We start from the raw sequence: 19,412 nt of genomic DNA, 5'->3' as shown, positions 1-19,412 counted from the left end.
AAAAGTCCTTCTGAAACTGCGTGAGGATGCCCTGCACATTTCTGTCCCAGACTTGTTTCAATTTCCTCAATGTCTAGTATTCTGAGTTTCTACCCTGTGAAACTCTCCTGCCATTGTTGGGCTCAAGAGTTTTCACACATCTGACTTCACACTTCGGTGCTAATTGAAAGTGCCTCCAGGTCGGTTCTGTAATAGCAGCTGGGTAGCTTAGTATGCTTATTTACTTAGCTTTATATAACAAAATTACCTAGATATTGTCTTTTACTTTTTGGCTTCAGAAGTAGCATCAGACTGAATATTACTCACTCAGTTTTGTGTTGGATGGTATTTCCAGGTTCCGCTGTGTTTCTTCTGCAAAAGTGTTGGTTTGTTAGAAGTTTTCTCTTGATAGTTCTTAGTAGTAATAGTCCATTCAAGTAATTTAGTCCAAAACCAAAGTTTCAGGTATGGAATTTTGATTTCGATTGAAGGTTTTAATGWTGAGGTTAGTATCCTGTACAAGTCCTTACGAAAAAAATCTAGTTTATCTACATTTATCCAACTCTAATTCAATCTTTTTTTGCAGAAGAACTCAGGAGCCCATGAGCTRTCTCTCTCTCTTTCTCTTATGCTCGCTCTTTCTCAATGTCTCTCACTTTCTCTCACCCCTCCCTCTCTCTCTCTCAATTCAATTCAAGGGGCTTTATTGGCATGGGAAACATGTGTTAACATTGCCAAAGCAAGTGAGGTAGATAATATACAAAAGTGAAATAAACAATAAAAATTAACAGTAAACATTACACATACAGAAGTTTCAAAACGATAAAGACATTACAAATGTCATATATATATATATTACAGTGTTTTGAACAATGTACAAATGGTTAAAGTACACAAGGGAAAAAAATAAGCATAAATATGGGTTGTATTTACAATGGTGTTTGTCTTTCACTGGTTGCCCTTTTCTTGTGGCAACAGGTCACAAATCTTGCTGCTGTGATGGCACACTGTGGAATTTCACCCAGTAGATATGGGAGTTATCAAAATTGGATTTGTTTTCGAATTCTTTGTGGATCTGTGTGATCTGAGGGAAATATGTCTCTCTAATATGGTCATACATTGGGCAGGAGGTTAGGAAGTGCAGCTCAGTTTCCACCTCATTTTGTGGGCAGTGAGCACATAGCCTGTCTTCTCTTGAGAGCCATGTCTGCCTACGGCGGCCTTTCTCAATAGCAAGGCTATGCTCACTGAGTCTGTACATAGTCAAAGCTTTCCTTAAGTTTGGTCAGTCACATTGTCAGGTATTCTGCCACTGTGTACTCTTCGTTTAGGGCCAAATAGCATTCTAGTTTGCTCTGTTTTTTTGTTAATTATTTCCAATGTGTCAAGTAATTATCTTTTGTTTTCTCATGATTTGTTGGGTCTAATTGTGCTGTTGTCCTGGGGCTCTGTGGGTGTGTTTGTGTTGTGAACAGAGCCCTAGACCAGCTTGCTTAGGGGACTCTTCTCCAGGTTCATCTCTCGTAGGTGATGGCTTTGTTATGGAAGGTTTGGGAATCGCTCCTTTTAGGTGGTTGTAGAATTTAACGGCTCTTTTCTGGATTTTGATAATTATGGGGTATCGGCCTATTCTGCTGTGCATGCATTATTTGGTGTTCTACGTTGTACACAGAGGATATTTTTGCAGAATTCTGCATGCAGAGGTCTCAATTGGTGTTTGTCCCATTTTGTGAAGTCTTGGTTGGTGAGCGGACCCCAGACCTCACAACCATAAAGGGCAATGGGCTCTATGACTGATTCAAGTATTTTAGCCAGATCCTAATTGTATGTTGAAATTTATGTTCCTTTTGATGGCATAGAACGCCCTTCTTGCCTTGTCTCTCAGATCGTTCACAGCTTTGTGGAAGTTACCTGTGGCGCTGATGTTTAGGCCGAGGTATGTATAGTTTTTTGTGTGCTCTAGCGCAACAGTGTCTAGATGGAATTTGTGGTCCTGGCGACTGGACCTTTTTTGAACACCATATTTTGTCTTACTGAGATTTACTGTCAGGGCCCAGGTCTGACAGAATCTGTGCAGAAGATCTAGGTGCTGCTGTAGGCCCTCCTTGGTTGTGACAGAAGCACCAGATCACAGCAAACATAGACATTTGACTTCGGATTCTAGTAGGGTGAGGCCGGTGCTGCAGACTGTTCTAGTGCCCGCGCCAATTCGTTATATATATGTTGAAGAGGGTGGGCTTAAGCTGCATCCCTGTCTCACCCACGACCCTGTGTGAAGAAATGTGTGTGTTTTTTGCCAATTTTAACCGCACACTTGGTGTTTGTGTACATGGATTTAAAATGTCGTATGTTTTCCCCCAACACCACTTTCCATCAATTTGAAAAGCAGACCCTCATGCCAAATTGAGTCGAAGGCTTTTTTGAAATCAACAAAGCATGAGAAGACTTTGCCTTTGTTTTGTTTGTTTGGTTGTCAATTAGGGTGTGTAGGGTGAATACGTGGTCTGTTGTACGGTAATTTGGTAAAAAGCCAATTGACATTTGCTCAGTACATTGTTTTCATTGAGGAAATGTACGAGTCTGCTGTTAATGATAATGCAGAGTATTTCCCAAGGTGCTGTTGACGCATATTCCACGGTAGTATTGGGGTCAAATTTGTCTCCACTTTTGTGGATTGGGGTGATCAGTCCTTGGTCCAAATATTGGGGAAGATGCCAGAGCTAAGGACGATGTTAAAGAGTTTTAGTATAGCCAATTGGAATTTGTTGTCTGTATATTTGATCATTTCATTAAGGATACCATCAACACCACAGGCCTTTTTGGGTTGGAGGGTTTTTATTTTTGTCCTGTAACTCATTCAAGTAATTGGAGAATCCAGTGGGTTCTTGTAGTCTTTAATAGTTGATTCTAGGATTTGTATTTGATCATGTATATGTTTTTGCTCTTTATTCTTTGTTATAGAGCCAAAAAGATTGGAGAAGTGGTTTACCCATACATCTCCATTTTGGATAGATAATTCTTCGTGTTGTTGTTGTTTAGTGTTTTCCAATTTTCCAGAATTGGTTAGAGTCTATGGATTCTTCAATTACATTGAGCTGATTTCTGACATGCTGTTCCTTCTTTTTCCGTAGTGTATTTCTGTATTGTTTTAGTGATTCACCATAGTGAAGGCGTAGACTCAGGTTTCCGGGTCTCTATGTTTTTGGTTGGACAGGTTTCTCAATTTCTTTCTTAGATTTTTGCATTCTTCATCAAACCATTTGTCATTGTTTATTTTCTTCGGTTTTCTATTTGAGATTTTTAGATTTGATAGGGAAGCTGAGAGGTCAATAATACTGTAAGATTTTCTACTGCCAAGTTTACACTGGATGGATGGGACTACCAGCTCTCTGTAACCTAGAGGGCAACCAGTGAGTCCGTCTCCTCTATACCATGTTTCTTGCAGGATGACAATGTCTGTATTACCGATTTCTTTGGTGAAGTCCGGGTTCCTGCTCTTTAGGCCGAAGGCAGATGACCTCAGGCCTTGGATATTCCAGGATGATATAGTGAAGGCTTTTTGTTCCATAAAGTGTCCAATGTTGTTGTCGTGGTTTGGCCTCAGGCCAGTAAGTGTGAGCAGAGCCTGCTGAGCATCTGGTACATGCCGTTGGCTTGGGCGAGTGTAAGAGTGGGGTTGGGCCTGTTTGCCCGCTCACTACCTGGGTGTATGTGTGACTTCCATGTTGATGCCCTCTTTGCGGGGTGGGGTGCATGGGGTGGGCAGGAGTGGCATAGGTCTGATCTGAGGGGGCCTAAATGGGGTGTGGGCATGGTTGATGTGGGGGGTGTTGATTGGTTGGGTGGGGGTGTGGATGTGTCTGGGGGTGCTGTGGTCTGGATGTAAGTCCTCTTGGCGTGGGTCCTCTATGTGTAGGTCCAGGGGGGGTCCTGCAGGTCTTGGAGGGTGTCTCGCTGCTGGGTGGAGGTTGTCTATTGATCTGTTGCTCCTGTGTGAAGTGTTGGGYCTGCGTTTGAGAGCGATGTCCTTTAGAGTCCGGGCAAAGGTGGGCACTGCTGCCTTGTAGAGGTGGACCTGGTCATAGAGGCTGTTCAAGTCCAGGGTGGAGTGGTGGGCCAGGAAAACATTTGGTTTTGAGGCACAGTCACGGGAAATGCTTGCGTTTACCCGCTGTATTGTAGCAGGGTGGAAGTCTTTTCGTGGTAGGAGGGTGGAGATAACCACTTGTGCGTTGGGGAAAGTAGAAGAAGCTTTTTCAATCACTCCCTTCAGTGCTGTGGCCACCCTTTCCTGCTGTGCTCTCAGGTCGTTTGTGCCTGTGTGTATTATTATGTGGCTAGGTGAGCCTAGTTTGTCCTCAGACAGAAGGTCTAGGGCGCGCTGGGTGTTTGGACACCAGAGTTTAGACACACTGTGTTTGGGAAAAAGTTTTTCCCATTTGAGTCCATAAGGAGAACAATCTGTGTCTTGTGTTTGTCCTCAGTGGGTGTGGGGGGGTTGTCAGGACGGCAATCAGGGTGGCTGACAGGGGGGGTGCTCAGAGTGCTCATTCTCTCTCTCTCTTTCATTCCCTGTCTGCTGGCCTCTCTCACTGTAATTCTCGACATCTCACACTGTCTCTACCTCTGTCTCTCACTCCCTCTCTGTCTCTGCACCATGCCATGAGTCTGGCGGTCACATGCCTGCAGTGTTCCGCTGCCTCTCAGTTTCACCCCTGTACGCATCACAAGAGTCGCCATCACCGCAGTCCCCTGGGACACCATGTATGAAAGCAGATCTCCTTACGTGTCGCTACGCCAAGCCTGCCTGTCACCGAGGAGGTGCTGCTCACAGCACTAAGAGGTGTAGATTACATCTGCATGGCATGCAGAGAGAGCCTCCCAGCTGACACACAGTAGCCGTGGAGAGGGGGAGAGTGGGAAAAGGTTCAGACGGAGAGAGAGAGAGGGGAAATAGGTTTAGACGGGGGGAGGAAATGTGTGAGGGAGCAGCATATTCCCATCAGCGTGGCATGTCATTACAGCATGTCACATGACTGTCTGGGGCCTGCTGATGCTCATCAAAGGATTAGACCTGAGGCAAAATAAAACTCTCAAATAATCATGTTAGAAGAAAGACAGGAACGACAAAAAAGATTGGGACATCAGCTCTTTAAGTAGTCTGGGTGGTAGAGCACAGACCTCTGTTCATCTGAGTACAGTACTGTCTACTGTGGTGTGATTGGCAGTTCATGAAATGTTCCTTACATCACAGCAATGGAATACCCATGTAGTATGCTAATGGTGTTTGAGCCTACATTGTGTCACGCCCTGGAAAGTGTGTCAGATGAGATAAAGAGTACTAATGGGTAATAAAACTGCTCTGTTTGCTGGAAGAGCTCCACTGGGGGAACAGGCTCTTACATAATCCAACAATAACCTAATTGCCAGCTGGGACTGACCTTTAGATGGGCCACTCAATAGTGCTTGTTGATAATTAAATGGGCCTGTGGGTGATTCTCTTTTTTGTTTATGGGGGTAGTCTGAGGATTGCATTCCTCACTTGGACTATTGAATGTTTTAAGCTGTTTTTATCAGGGTGAAATATGGGTCAAAAGCTGTTCTGTTTTCACCAGTCAGCATTGTCTAGCTGAGCACAGCTGATTGTGGTGTGATTGTGTTGTTAGAAGTGATTGTGTTGTTAGAAGAGTATGCAGTGCTTGAGATCCAATGGCAGAGGTAGAGGTGGTGACTAAGCAGTAAGCACTAGGTAGAGCTGTGATGGTGGCAGGCATCACAGCCCACAGCTCTGCGATCTCTGCAGAGGAATCTTCTCTGTATCCTTGCAGCTTAACCACAGACACAAGTCCTACAAGTCCTTGTTGTATGGGACCAGACCTGTCCAACCTCTGAGCTGGGAATGGGAGGAATTTGCACTGTGGCTGAGGGGTATGTTCCACACTAATATATCCCATCCCTGAGTGTGTAASCTTAATATGCACTAATCAATTAGGTGCCCACCCACACACCATTCATCTCCTGTGGTGGTAGACTGTGGGCTCCCAGTTTAAAGTCAGGGAAAACTCCAGCCTCCTCACATCTGTGCAGTGTTAGCAGCGCTCCCAGATTTATTAGAACCACAACCGAACACGGACACACCTTCCCTTCCCCCCAGGCAAGCTGCATGGGGTAACGCAGGGACACTTTCTACTGTACGTAGTACAGACATTATGGAGCTTGTGGAAATGTGCAGCATACAAAACAGGTATAAAGAATTTTGACTGGTACTCAAATGTCACATGCTGTTGTTAGATTGTTACACAGACAACAATGTATCTGAGTTGTGTGTCTGCTGAACAGATGATCTTAGTTAAGAGCATTAACATTATGTAGGTTTACTTTTGTCAATGGTTCAAGATTTTAAAATACAACTGACAGCTACAATTGCAGCTCTTGGCAGGCTGCAGTGAGTCAATCCATGAGAGGATGATTGTCTTTGTCTGTGATAGATACTCTGTCAGAGGGTTTAGTGCCAGAAGTTGCTGTAGGCCTGGCTCTCTGACTGTCCCATTCTTGGAGATGCTCAGCTTGGCAGCGTTAGGGTCAGCCTGAACAAGTATGTGAAACACTGAGCACATCGTGACAGCCTCTAATCATAAACAGAACTGATTTTAAATCACTATATTGAGAGAAGACGAGTCATATTGTCATCTGCCAAGCGGTGGGAATATCTATTAAACATCTATTAGACATGAATCAAGTCAAGGACGAGCTCTGTCAATGTAGCTGATTGATGCTCATAGATTTCATTGGATGAATCTGGTTAGGCACTTGGCAGCAGCCATTGTATCAGTTTATGAGATTTTCCAACTGCACTTACAGCACATGGATCAATGCATTACACATGACCTGCCCTAGGCACATGTTTTACTGTGAAAACACCCACTCCATTGGACATGCCACAACCCTCCCTGACTCCTCTGACCACTGGGCTGTGTAAAAAAAKCTTTTCTGACTCCTGTCCAAATGGTGATGGTACGCTGTTCAAAATGAGATTTACTGTTCACATTGTAATGCTATTGTGTGCATATATGGAATGAAAATGGGTGGAGAATGATTTGGGCCCTTGCTTTATTTTCCTTAGAAGAAAGGTTGACATTGCATAAGTAGGTCCAGTATCCATATACTGTTGAATATCCACTATCCTTCTCCATAGTTTGGTGTATTTGACAATTACTTTTTTCAGTGTGTATTCATTGTCTAATTCTAGACTCCAAACTCAGGAGTCAGTGGTAAGAACAACAACTGGTGAATTGTATCATGTATCAGCCACACACACACAGTGGCAAGAATAATTTCCTCTCACACAGGAAAGGGCAAACTATCACCTCAGGCAAGTAAATGCAGGTGTATTAAGAAGTCAATGAGAAATTCATGTGTGGATAATTTCACAGTGAGCACATGTGACCTTTGTCAATGATGCCACTCAAAGCTGTAGGTGGTGTTTCACTGACTGCTAAATTAAGTCCCAGGAGACCACAATGCACTTCAACACACTGCAACGCTACAGCGGCTCACACCTTTCATTGTGTAAAACAGAGTAACACGCAGGAACATGGATTCAATCTTTAGGAGATCAAAATGAAAATATTTTCCAAGACGGGCTATATCTGAATTAAAACTATTTCTAGCAGGTTGCTTGTGAGGTGCTCAATTATTAAGATTTCCAACATTTTTATTCATACACAAGTACCGAAATGACCTAATTATTCTTAACCCTGTAGCATGCTGTTGTCTTATTGTTTGTGAACAGTCATTTGTGCGAAGAGTTTTTGAAGTTAAGAGGAGACACAATGCTTTTTCAATTACTGCATCCCACTTACTGGAGAACACAAAATCTTCTTTGCTGCTTTTGTGATGAATCACTCTTGAGATTATTTTCAATTAGAGCTCACAACCCGTTAAAGCTACATGCAAAGTCAACCATACACATCAAATATTTTTCTGCTGAATAAAGATCTCCTCACACTCTATCCATAGAGCCTATTAAAGGAGAGGTAGAGGTCCATCCTCTGAACCTCATCCTCATCTCCCCATTCCTTCTCCTATTCCTACCTCCTATTACTGCCAAGCTCTAACTCTATCTCTCCCCATAACCACTTTCCATCTCCATCTTCCTTTCCTAGCACCCTTCCTTCCTTACCCTTTCTCTTTCCCTCGCCTCCTCTTACTCTCAAGCCTCTGTCCAGTATCATAGGAATCTAATGTGAAGGCTGACCACTCTCCCCCTGCTTAAATCTCTCCATAATGGAGCCCAAGGGTATCTGAAATTGAGTGTGAAGACTGCATCAAGGTCATTTACTCCACCCTGGTAGATAGTGATGGATGTCTTGTCTGATTGCTTGATTTGGCTGTCCTACTTGGGGTAGGCACATCCCTTAGCAGTTGGTGAGAAGGGGAGAGTGTTTAGTTTCAGAGGACAGCCAGATAGCCATTCCCAGGGGGGTGAAAGATACAACACATGAGAGCCCATGGAGGGAATTGTTCCTGGGTTACTGTATCAGTGCTTTAAGTAAACACTTAACAAGTATGTATTGATTGCTGGTTGGATGTTGCTCTGTCTGTCAATGCACTAATCTGCCAAATTGATTGCATCTCTGCAGCATTGTGTATGACCAAACAGCTGGATCCAGTCTAAACACTATAAACACTATCCATACTTGGCTGAATCCTCGCCCTAGGGCCGGTGATTTATAGTCCAGTGGATTGTGTGTACTTCTGGGAATTACTATATAAGAACATTGCAGAAAACCCTTGCAATCTCTCTCCCACTGCTTAGCCAGCGACGACCTGATGCACATACTGTACTCCGGAGATGCATTGGACATATTTTCATGTTTTGACATTTGACTATGGTTGACTATTCTATCTAAAATATGTGTCCCTCTTGGCTCATTTCTCACCTATTTGTGAAAATGCTAATTGTATGATATAGTGAATTTGAGATAATGGAGTAGATGTAATATTTGATCTCTTTGATATAAGGGAATTTGGGAAACGCAAACCACCCACAAATGAAATCACCATCTTATTCTTTATCATCAGGGAGGTAATTGACAAGTGATGCATGATTGTTTTATTCTTTATTCACCATTTCTGGGTTAACAAACCGTGAGATTGGGCCGTGCCTCTGCGTTGCACATTCTCAGCTTGCAGGCCTTTTGTACTGCTGCCTTTTGTGGAGTCTTCCCAAAATTCACTGAAACTCTCTACTGCTGAGTGAGCTGAAGAATCCTTTTTTCACATTCTCTCTCTCTCTCTGCTTGCATCACACACCACACACACACACACACAACACACACCACACACACACACACACACACACACACAACACACCACACACACACACCAACACAACCACACACCACACACACACACACAACACACACACCACACACACAAGAGACTGAAGCGCTGCCAGCATTTCAATGGGATAATCTACCTTCCTGAAGGTTTGGCAAAGCCTCCCCCTGCTCCTTATCGGTGTAGTGTGAGCAGCATGTGGTTTCCTGCCAACATATTGGTCTGTAAGCTGCCTCTCCAAACAGGAACATGCATGGAGACATTCCTCTGTTGGAGGAGGAAACTGTTCTCAGCCACCACCCCTAACCCCCTAACCCCCTCCCATGACACTTGAACACATCGGCACACAACTCTCAACACAATCCTCAACTCCTCAGGGTCCTGACCACACTACAATCTCCACACCCACACTGTCCGAGCATGGAGATGTAAATGGAGAAGGAATTTGTCTGTCGGTGGTCGGTCGGTGGGTCTGGTCTCCATTTTTGTGACAGCCATAAATAGGTCCTGTTTGGGGTCACTTAGAAATGTCCTTGTTTTTGATAGAAAAGCAAAATGATTTGTCTTTAAAATAACATCAAATTGATCAGAAATACAGTGTAGACATTGTTACGTTAATGTTGTAAATTACTATTGTAACTGGAATATTTACATAGGCGTACAGAGGCCCATTATCAGCAAACATCACTCCTGTATTCCAATGGCATGTTATGTTAGCTAATCCAAGTTTATCATTTGAAATGGCTAATTGATCATTAGAAAACCTTTTTGCAATTATGTTAGCGCAGCTGAAAATTTTTGTTCTGATTACAGAAGCAATAAAACTGGCCTTCTTTAGACTAGTTGTGTATCTGGAGCATCAGCATTTGTGGGTTCGATTACAGGCTCAAAATGGCCAGAAACAAAGAACTTTCTATTGAAACTCATCAGTCTATTCTTGTTCTGAGAAATGAACGCTATTCCATGCGAAAAATTGCCAAGAAACTGAAGATCTCGTACAACACTGTGTACTACTGTCACGCCCTGACCATAGAGAGCCTTTGTTTTTCTATGGTATAGTAGGTCAGGGCGTGACTGGGGGGTTTTCTAGTTATTATTTTCTATGTGGGGTTCTAGTTTAGTTTTTCTATGTTGGTGTTTGGTATGATTCCCAATTAGAGGCATCTGGCTATCGTTGTCTTTAATTGGGGATTTATATTTAGGTAGCATTTTTTCCACCTGTGTTTTATGGGATATTGTTTATGTGTAGTTGCATGTTAGCACTCCATTGTCATCACGTTTCGTTTATTCTTTATTGTTTTGTTATGTGGTTCACTTACTTTAAATAAAAAAGATGTGGAACCCAGATCACGCTGCACGTTGGTCCGAGTATGCTTCCAACGATCGTGACAACTACTCCCATCACAGAACAACACAAACGGTCTCTAACCAGAATAGAAAGAGGAGTGGGAGGCCCCGGTGCAAAACTGAGCAGGGCAAGTACATTAGAGTGTCTAGTTTGAGAAACAGACACCTCACAAGTCCTCAACTGGCAGATTCTATGCAGAGTTGCAAAGAATAGCCATATCTCAGACTGGCCAATAAAAATAAAATATTAAGATGGGAAAAAGAACACAGACACTGGACAGAGGAACTCTGCCTAGTAGACCAGCAACCCAGAGTTGCCTCTTCACTGTTGACCTTTAGACTGGTGTTTTGCAGGTACTATTTAATGAAGCTGCCAGTTGAGGACTTGTGAGGTGTCTGTTTCTCAAACTAGACACTCTAATGTACTTGTCCTGTTACTCAGTTGCGCACCGGGGTCTCACACTCTTTCTATTCTGGTTAGAGACAGTTTGCGCTGTTCTGTGAAGGGAGTAGTACACAGCATTGTATGAGATCTTCAGTTTGTCAATTTCTCTCATGGAAAAGCCTTAATTTCTCAGAACAAGAATAGACTGATGAGTTTCAGAAGAAAGTTRTTTGTTTCTGGCCATTTGGAGCCTGTTATTAAACCCACAAATGCTGATGCTCCAGATACWCAACTAGTCTAAAGAAGGCCAGTTTTATWGCTTTTTTTTAATTAAAAAAAATAGATATTTACCTAGACAAGTCAGTTAAGAACAAATTCTTATTTTCAATGACGGCCTAGGAACAGTGGGTTAACTGCCATGTTCAGGGGCAGAACGACAGATTTTTACCTTGTCAGCTCGGGGATTTGATCTTGCAACCTTCCGGTTACTAGTCAAATCAAATCAAATCAACGTTTATTTGTCACGTGCGCCGAACACAACAGGTGTAGACCTTACAGTGAAATGCTTACTTACAGGCTCTAACCAATAGTGCAAAAAAAGTATTAGGTGAACAACAGGTAGGTAAATAAATTAAACAACAGTAAAAAGACAGGCTATATACAGTAGCGAGGCTATAAAAGTAGCGAGGCTACATACAGACACCGGTTAGTCAGGCTGATTGAGGTAGTATGTACATGTAGATATGGTTAAAGTGACTATGCATATATGATGAACAGAGAGTTGCAGTAGCGTAAAAGAGGGGTTGGCGGGTGGTGGGTGGGACGCAATGCAGATAGCCCGGTTAGCCAATGTGCGGGAGCACTGGTTGGTCGGCCCAATTGAGGTAGTATGTACATGAATGTATCCAACACACTAACCACTAGGCTACCTGCCGCCCCTTTAATTAGCACAACAGTTTTCAGCTGTGCTAACATAATTGCAAAAGGGTTTTCTAATGATCAATTAGCCTTTTAAAATGATAAACTTGGATTAGCTAACACAACGTGCCATTGGAACACAGGAGTGATGCTTGCTGATAATGGGCCTCTGTACGCCTATGTAGATATTCCATAAAAAATCTGCCGTTTCCAGCTACAATAGTCATTTACAACATTAACAATGTCTACACTGTATTTCTGATAAATTTGATGTTATTTTAATGGACAGAAAATTTGCTTTTCTTTCAAAAACAAGGACATTTCTAAGTGACCCCAAACTTWTGAACGGTAGTGTATGTCTCAAGCAAACACATGGTGAGACAAGCCACAGTAAACAACACTGGAGGTAAACACCATTGGGTGTAATCACAGGATGAAAGGTCAAGTAGAGTAAACTACTTTCAGTCATTACCAGTTGCAGAACAGTCAAACCCAAGAGGGTCTGGTCTCCTGCATGGGAAACCTACATTTTATGACATAATGCATCCTGACTTGTCCTTCATAATGAGATGATAATGATGAGGAGGATGTTTTGATGAGGATGAATAATTGTGTAATTAATTAGGCAGTAGCATGAGGAACAAATGACATGATGGACTAATTGGAGGGAAGAGTCATTTAAAGAGCATCTCGGGTGTATTTCAAAGCAAGCAGCAGTGGCAAAGAGGAAGCTTTAAAGAATTGTTTTAGTTTAGTTTCTTCCCTGATGTGAGACTTTTATTTTTCCTGGAATGTCATCAGGGAACTTTGTGAGAAACCTTGATTAATCATGAGCTTTTTTCCTCTCCTGTGTTATTCCAGTTCCTGGAGGATGTGTCCTCGTCTGCCATCTTACCTGCCTCTTAACGGCCTATTGTCCTCTGTCTGCTCCAGTGCGTCTTTTCACCCTGGCTCAACCTTAACCTGCCCTCCTCACTCTCTATTACATCCACAGGTAGCCTAGTGGATAAGAGCATTGGGTTAGTAACTGAAAGATTGCTGGTTTGAATCCCTGAGCTGGCAAGGTGGAAAAATCAGCTGTTGAGCAAGGTAGTTTAACAACAACTGCTCCCCAGGTACCAATGACATTGATTAAGGCAGCCCCCTGCACCTCTCTGATTCAGAGGGGTTGGGTTAAATGCGGAAGATGCATTCAGTTGTGACTATAGTCACACAGATTTTCAGATTTTCAGTCCTATGAATGTTTTCCAAAAACAAGTACACAGGGAAGGAACTTGTTAACAGAGAAGCTGTGTGAAGTGCAATACGTTTCCACTTCAAGATGTTGTCTTTTTCCKTCTTTTTCAAGAATAGACAAAAATAAACTGGTGGCAGGGCTTTTTCATTAAGATAACCATTTCTCTGGAACAACCGACCAGTTCACGTGGTGAAGCCTGATTTCATAGAAGGGTGGTTTATTTTCAATAGGCCAATAATTTTCTTAATTACCATGTAAGAAACAAAATAAAAAGTTTTACTGAGGTGCTATAATCTCAGTGAGTATAGTTTAATATATGAGTGAGTGGTCATGGCAGAACACCTGCTTTTMATGTAATTGAGCCCTCTGTAATCCCTACATATCCGTATAGTAAATGAAGTAAAAAAACTGTTTGATGTCTTCTGTGCCCATATGAATGACCCCTGTGATGTAACTGCAATGATGAGACAGATGTTCTTCTTTGTTTTTATACTGTCATACCGTATTCGATCTTGCCTAGCCATCTTGTTTCAAGAGGACCACAATGGAAATATGTCCCAGACTTTGTGTGTTATCGTCCATGATTTTACTCATGTGCATGTTTGGCTTTTTAAAGTTATGTGTGCTTGTTTTTTAAAACGGTCAAATGAATAAACTAAACTAAATAGTCTCTCATCACACTACAGTACACTCAGAGTTAAACACATTTTACTGATCAAACCCGAACTCCAGTGTTTAATTGCTAAATTGTAATTACTTCGCCACTACGGCCTATTTATTGCCTTACCTCCCTAATTTGCACACACTGTATATAGATTTCCCCCCCTATTGTGTTATTGACTGTACGTTTGTTTATTTCATGTGTAACTCTGTGTTGTTATTTGTGTCGCACTGCTTTGCTTTATCTTGGCCAGGTCGCAGTTGTAAATGAGAACTTGTTCTCAACTGGCCTACCTGGTTAAATAAAGGTGAAATACAAAAATAAATGTTTAAAAACTTCACCACCGTGTCTATTTGCCACCATGTGAGATTCAGTCAAAGGAAATGTATGTCAGAGCTATGGTGCATTTTTGTTTGTTGACAGTTTAGTAACATGCCAAATAACAGATGATTTTTCTGAACAATAAGATTCAGTGAAGGGAATTGAAACACTGATGTGGGTAGAGCTGTTTCAGTCACACTTTTGAGTCACACTATTGCCTAATACACGGTACTATTTCTCGTCTCTGTTTGGTATGATTCCTCATCCTCCCCTCCCCTCAATTCTCTTTTCACTGTTTCTTTATAATGTCTCCCTTATTGGGGTGGCAGGTAGCCTAGCGGTTAGCACGTTGGGTTGGTAACCAACAGGTTGCTAGTTCACAAGGTGAAAGATCTGTCGATGTGCCTGCCCTTGAGGAAGGCACTTAGCCCTAATTGCTTCAGGGTCTCCGTTGATAATGGAAGGCCATGACTCCACTCTCAGGGGGAGTTGGGATATGTAAAAAACACATTTGAAATAGTACAAATATAAGCACCCACATTATTATTGTTACCATATGGTCAAAAAGCCACATTTTCACTTGAATTAATGACAGAATCAACCAGGCAACACTTAATGCTGTTTTGATTGAATTCAGGTTATCAGTACCATGATGACCCTGTATTACAGCGGCATGCTATGAGCTAAGCGGACACAATCACTGGGTAGACGGCAAAGCCAGTGTGACAGTGTGACAGGAGTGAAGCAGCAGCAGTACATATACTCTCCTCTTCTCTCCTCTTGGTGAACAGAAGAAGGGAGGGGTTCACAATAGGTCCTGGAGCCGTAGCGAGAGGCTAATGAGGCTACATGATTCACGCTTCATCTCCCCCACAGAGAGAYCCTTGTCCTGGGTAGGAGGGAGGGAGGCCTCCAAAGAGTGCAACGTTTGCCCCAACACATTCCGTGATGAAGTAGCCCACTAAATCCAGGAGCAGGGGCAGATTATATAGTGGGTCCTCCAAGATGTCTGGAATTTTGATGGAAATTAAGAGCAAGACAAACACTTGTAACTGAATACAAATGTTAATTCAAGGTCAATGTTTAGTATCTGCAGTGCTTGACTCGGACTGAAATAGTTTCCGGTATTCATTTTGGGTGCCGGTACTGTTTATATTTAGGTGCAGGAGCTCCACAATACTTTTGAGCTAATATTGTATAAGAGAAACAGGAGCTCAAGCAGTAGAAAATGTGAGGTGCCGGTGCTCAGCTCCGGTGAGCTCCTGCCCAAGTCAAGCACTGAGTATCTGAGATTCCTTAGCATTCCTCCCTTCCATCTCTGAAACATTAGGCAATCACTAGTATCTTGAGTCCTTTCAAATGTTGTCAAGTGGACACACTACAATCACAGAGAATGAAACAACTGAAACATTTCCGTCTAAATGCAATGACAGTAGGCAAATCATTGGAACAGGTGTTTGTCCCATGCAGCCCTACACACCTACATTGACTGGACTGCACTACACAGTGTGTTACATCTGATATTTTATTTAACTAGTCAAAGTCAGTTAAGAACAAATTCTTATTTACAATGATGGCCTACCAAAAGGTAAAAGGCCTGCGGGGATGGGGGCTGGGATTAAAATGTATTTATTTTTAAATAAAAATATAAGACTAAACATATATCATGACAAGAGAGACAACACAACAATACATAAAGGGAGACCTAAGACAACAACATAGCATGGCAGCTGCACATGACAACACAGCATGGTAGTAACACAACATGACAAAAACTTTGTAGCGACACAACATGGTAGAAGCACAAAACATGGGACAGACATTGTTGGGCACAGACAACAGCACAAGGCCTAAGAGGGTTTTATAAATAAGCAACAACCAGTGTGTTTTGCGACGGGTATACAGAGATGACCAGTTTACAGAAGAGTATAGAGTGCAGTGATGTGATGTGTCCTATAAGGAGAATTGGTGGCAAATCTGATGGCCGAATGGTAAAGAATACCTAGTAGCTCGGTTTCACTCAACAATTACTTTTGCATTTGGTTAGTACACAGACAGCAGTTAGATTGAAAGGGGATGGTTATGAATAACTTCCTATGCAGCAGTGTCCCAATATAAACTCCACCACCATCTTCAGTACGAGTCTGCATAAAATACAACCATCTTCAGTACGAGTCTGCATAAAATACAATGACATACGACCCAGCTCATGCTGTAGCACAGGAATGTATGACACTCATGAATCTTGAGAATGCACTGGGCTGACATTATTCTACATTTCGACTATGTAAACCACATAATCTAATTGCAAAATAGGATATTATGGGGATATTCTAGCAAGCTACCCATTTTTCTTATTTCCAAACAGACTTTTAAACCGAGGCATGCGGTGATTGGGCGTCATGGAGTCACGCGGTGTTCAGTCGCTCTGCCCTACCTCGAGCAGTCGCTGAATGCGATCTTGTCTGCCAGCTTTAGCAGCGGTTCTATCTGGATCCTCCGTTCACAACCTACGACAATTACTGATAATTACTGAAGACCTTTTCTTCTTTTGGAAGACCGTTCTCACCATGGGCGACAAGAAGAGCCCTACCAGGTATTTAACCGTGTACTCCAGTCCGTTTTGTGTTGATTTAGACTTGTTTTGCGAGAATCCCGTGCCGTTTGGGTTTGATATTCGGATGCTTTCTCAAGGAGTGTTTCTCCTTTTTCAGTTTGTATGCCAGAGCTAGAATAGTGCACAGGCACTATGGCGGCTTCTCGCTCCCTACTCTACCAGACACTCTCAGACAAAGGGAAAATTTCTGTGGATACGCCTGGTATTCCAGGAAATGATATTCAGTGTCAACAGAACTCGTTCGAAGCTAAATGTCGAATGGACATTATTTGACATTCGTTTTGCTAGCTAACATGCTTAGCCCCGAGCTAAAATATGTAGCTAGTCTGCTTGCTAGCCAGACTAGCGATGCAACCAAATGTTGTATCTAGCTAGCTAACTAGCTAACCTAAATCATCTAGGTCGCTTGATTTTAGCCAGTGATGGATTTATTCAAGAAGCTCGCGCTGGTTAACTATTATTAGGAATTCGAATGGATAATCTGACAACCAATCAATATTTTTATGTATTAGTTTAAGTTTGCTAATTTAAAGGTGGGGGTACTGCATGTCATCACCACTAACAGTCATAACTAATCATATAAATGATATGTAATAAACTCACTTGACATGTCTCTTTTTCTAAGGCCGAAAAGACAAGCTAAACCAAGTGCTGACGACGGATATTGGGACTGTAGCGTCTGCACCTTCAAGAACAGTGCAGAGGCTTTTAAATGCAGCATCTGCGATGTGAGGAAGGGCACCTCGACAAGGTACGTCTGTAAGGTTATTTTGTTTACTCCTGCTGTAAAGCATCGCAATTTATTGAAATCGACTTTAATCGTTTACCAATTTTTGTATTAATGTTTGGACTTTTTGATTGATGTTGTTGTAGACATGTTCCAGGGTGGCCATGCAATTCATTATTGTATGGATACTAGTGACTGAATATAGTCGGCTAGGTGTGCTGCCGGTTGACTCGGTAGCACAGAGGGGGGTGGGAGGAAGATGAGGGACCTTACTTTATAATGGCTGTAGAGCTGCTACAATAGAGCATCTCCCAAGGAAAGCTCTGAATTTGACTTCAATCAACGGATTGAAACAAGAATTCTGCTGCTTTAAATATCTGTTAGAATGTATCACCTACCAGTAGAATTGAATACCATAKCATGGAAACTGTTACGTTGTTGGTACTCTGATTGATCTGTGAAATTAATGCATTTCTCTTGTCAACCAATTAGTGTTACTAACTACTACATTGCCTACTTGAGACCTATCATAGATCTACCATATCACTGCAGTAAATGTCTTGATTAGTATTTTCTTGGCTGGATATTGGTGTTATGAGTACCTTTATTTAACCAGGTAGGCTAGTTGAGAACAAGTTCTCATTTACAACTGCGACCTGGCCAAGATAAAGCAAAGCAGTGCGACAGAAACAACAACAGAGTTACACATGGAATAAACAAGCGTACAGTCAATAACACAATAGAAAAAAAATAGTCTATATACAGTGTGTGCAAATGGCATGAGGTAAGGCAATAAATAATATATGATTGACAACATGTTAATTACTTATTTGAAGTCCTTTCCTTTGCTTTAGTTGTCATACTTCTGATCAGTCATATGCATACCACAGCTGTACAAACCCCTGATGGTTGTTGTTGTCGACCCCCCCCCCCCAGACAAAACCAATGTTTGAGTCAAAAAGAGCCCCTCTGAGGAGTCAAAGTTAGAAACCTATTTCATGGCTGTCAGAAGGCCCTCTGTTATGGGAAACTGAGATGATGTAACCAAGATATGCATTCTGAATTTGACATGATTTCATGTTTACCACTCCCACCTGTGTTCTGGGGAATGATACTGCCGATAAGTTGTCTGTCAGAGTGTGAGTTCAGTCACTTCTAATCAGCTGCCTGATGAGATCTAGAGATTGATGACTCATTTGTGAGCCTGCAGAAGAGTCCCCCCACCTTTCCAGCTGTGTTAGAATGAGTGCTCTGCTGACAGCATTAGTCTGCCACTGGTAAAACGCTGACTGGTTTTACCACTAATCGAAAGTTGTGGGTACTGTATTTACATTTTTTAAATGTTTTGTCTCCTTTGATTTATTTATTCTAACTAAATTGTTGCCTGTKGCTGATACTGGTAATATATCACAATGTGGGTTAGCATGCTTTGTTGTTAATGGCAGGAAATGATGAGAAGCATGTCAAAAACCCTTACTATTGAGCTTTTGGCAGCAGCCCAATTGCCTCTTATTTGTTAAATGGAATCGCATGACATCACTGAAGTGGTTTGTCACATCCCCATTTGTTCTCAATTGTTCACCTTTGATGCAATTGTTTGCTATTTGTAACTCTGTCTCTTGTTTATAATGAGCACTAATTGGGCATCTTTTCTCTGTTTGATGTAATCCAGTGGAGCATGGGGAGAGCAGCTTGCTCTCAGCCAAGTCATCCACACTTTAGGAGTGGGTGTGGTGGTGGTTTGTCTTTACTCCTTTTATCTAGCTAGTTCTTTTGCCTGAAGGGGCCTTTGTGTGAAGATGACGTAATAATCTGCTCACTAATTACACTATTTCTTTGCTGGTGTCGAGAGTTCAAAGAAAGCATGCAGACTTATTT

The 19,412-nt window shown here is 42.2% G+C and overlaps 1 protein-coding gene across 1 annotated transcript in view; it reads left to right on the top strand.

Annotated features, from left to right (window-relative positions):
* Positions 1-16,606: 16,606 nt before the first annotated feature.
* Positions 16,607-19,412, top strand: part of rybpb (RING1 and YY1 binding protein b) — a 31,168-nt gene continuing 28,362 nt past the window's right edge. The window contains exons 1-2 of the mRNA XM_070445564.1: positions 16,607-16,786; positions 17,433-17,558. Of these exons, the coding sequence (XP_070301665.1) occupies positions 16,644-16,786; positions 17,433-17,558 (269 nt within the window). The 5' untranslated portion in view covers positions 16,607-16,643. The remainder of the gene's footprint in view (positions 16,787-17,432; positions 17,559-19,412) is intronic.

The sequence above is a fragment of the Salvelinus sp. IW2-2015 genome, linkage group LG1 (genome assembly GCF_002910315.2).
Source record: "Salvelinus sp. IW2-2015 linkage group LG1, ASM291031v2, whole genome shotgun sequence".
Classification (NCBI taxonomy): domain Eukaryota; kingdom Metazoa; phylum Chordata; class Actinopteri; order Salmoniformes; family Salmonidae; genus Salvelinus; species Salvelinus sp. IW2-2015.
The sequence above is the reverse complement of the archived record's forward strand: the minus strand, read 5'-3'. Positions and strand labels throughout refer to the sequence as shown.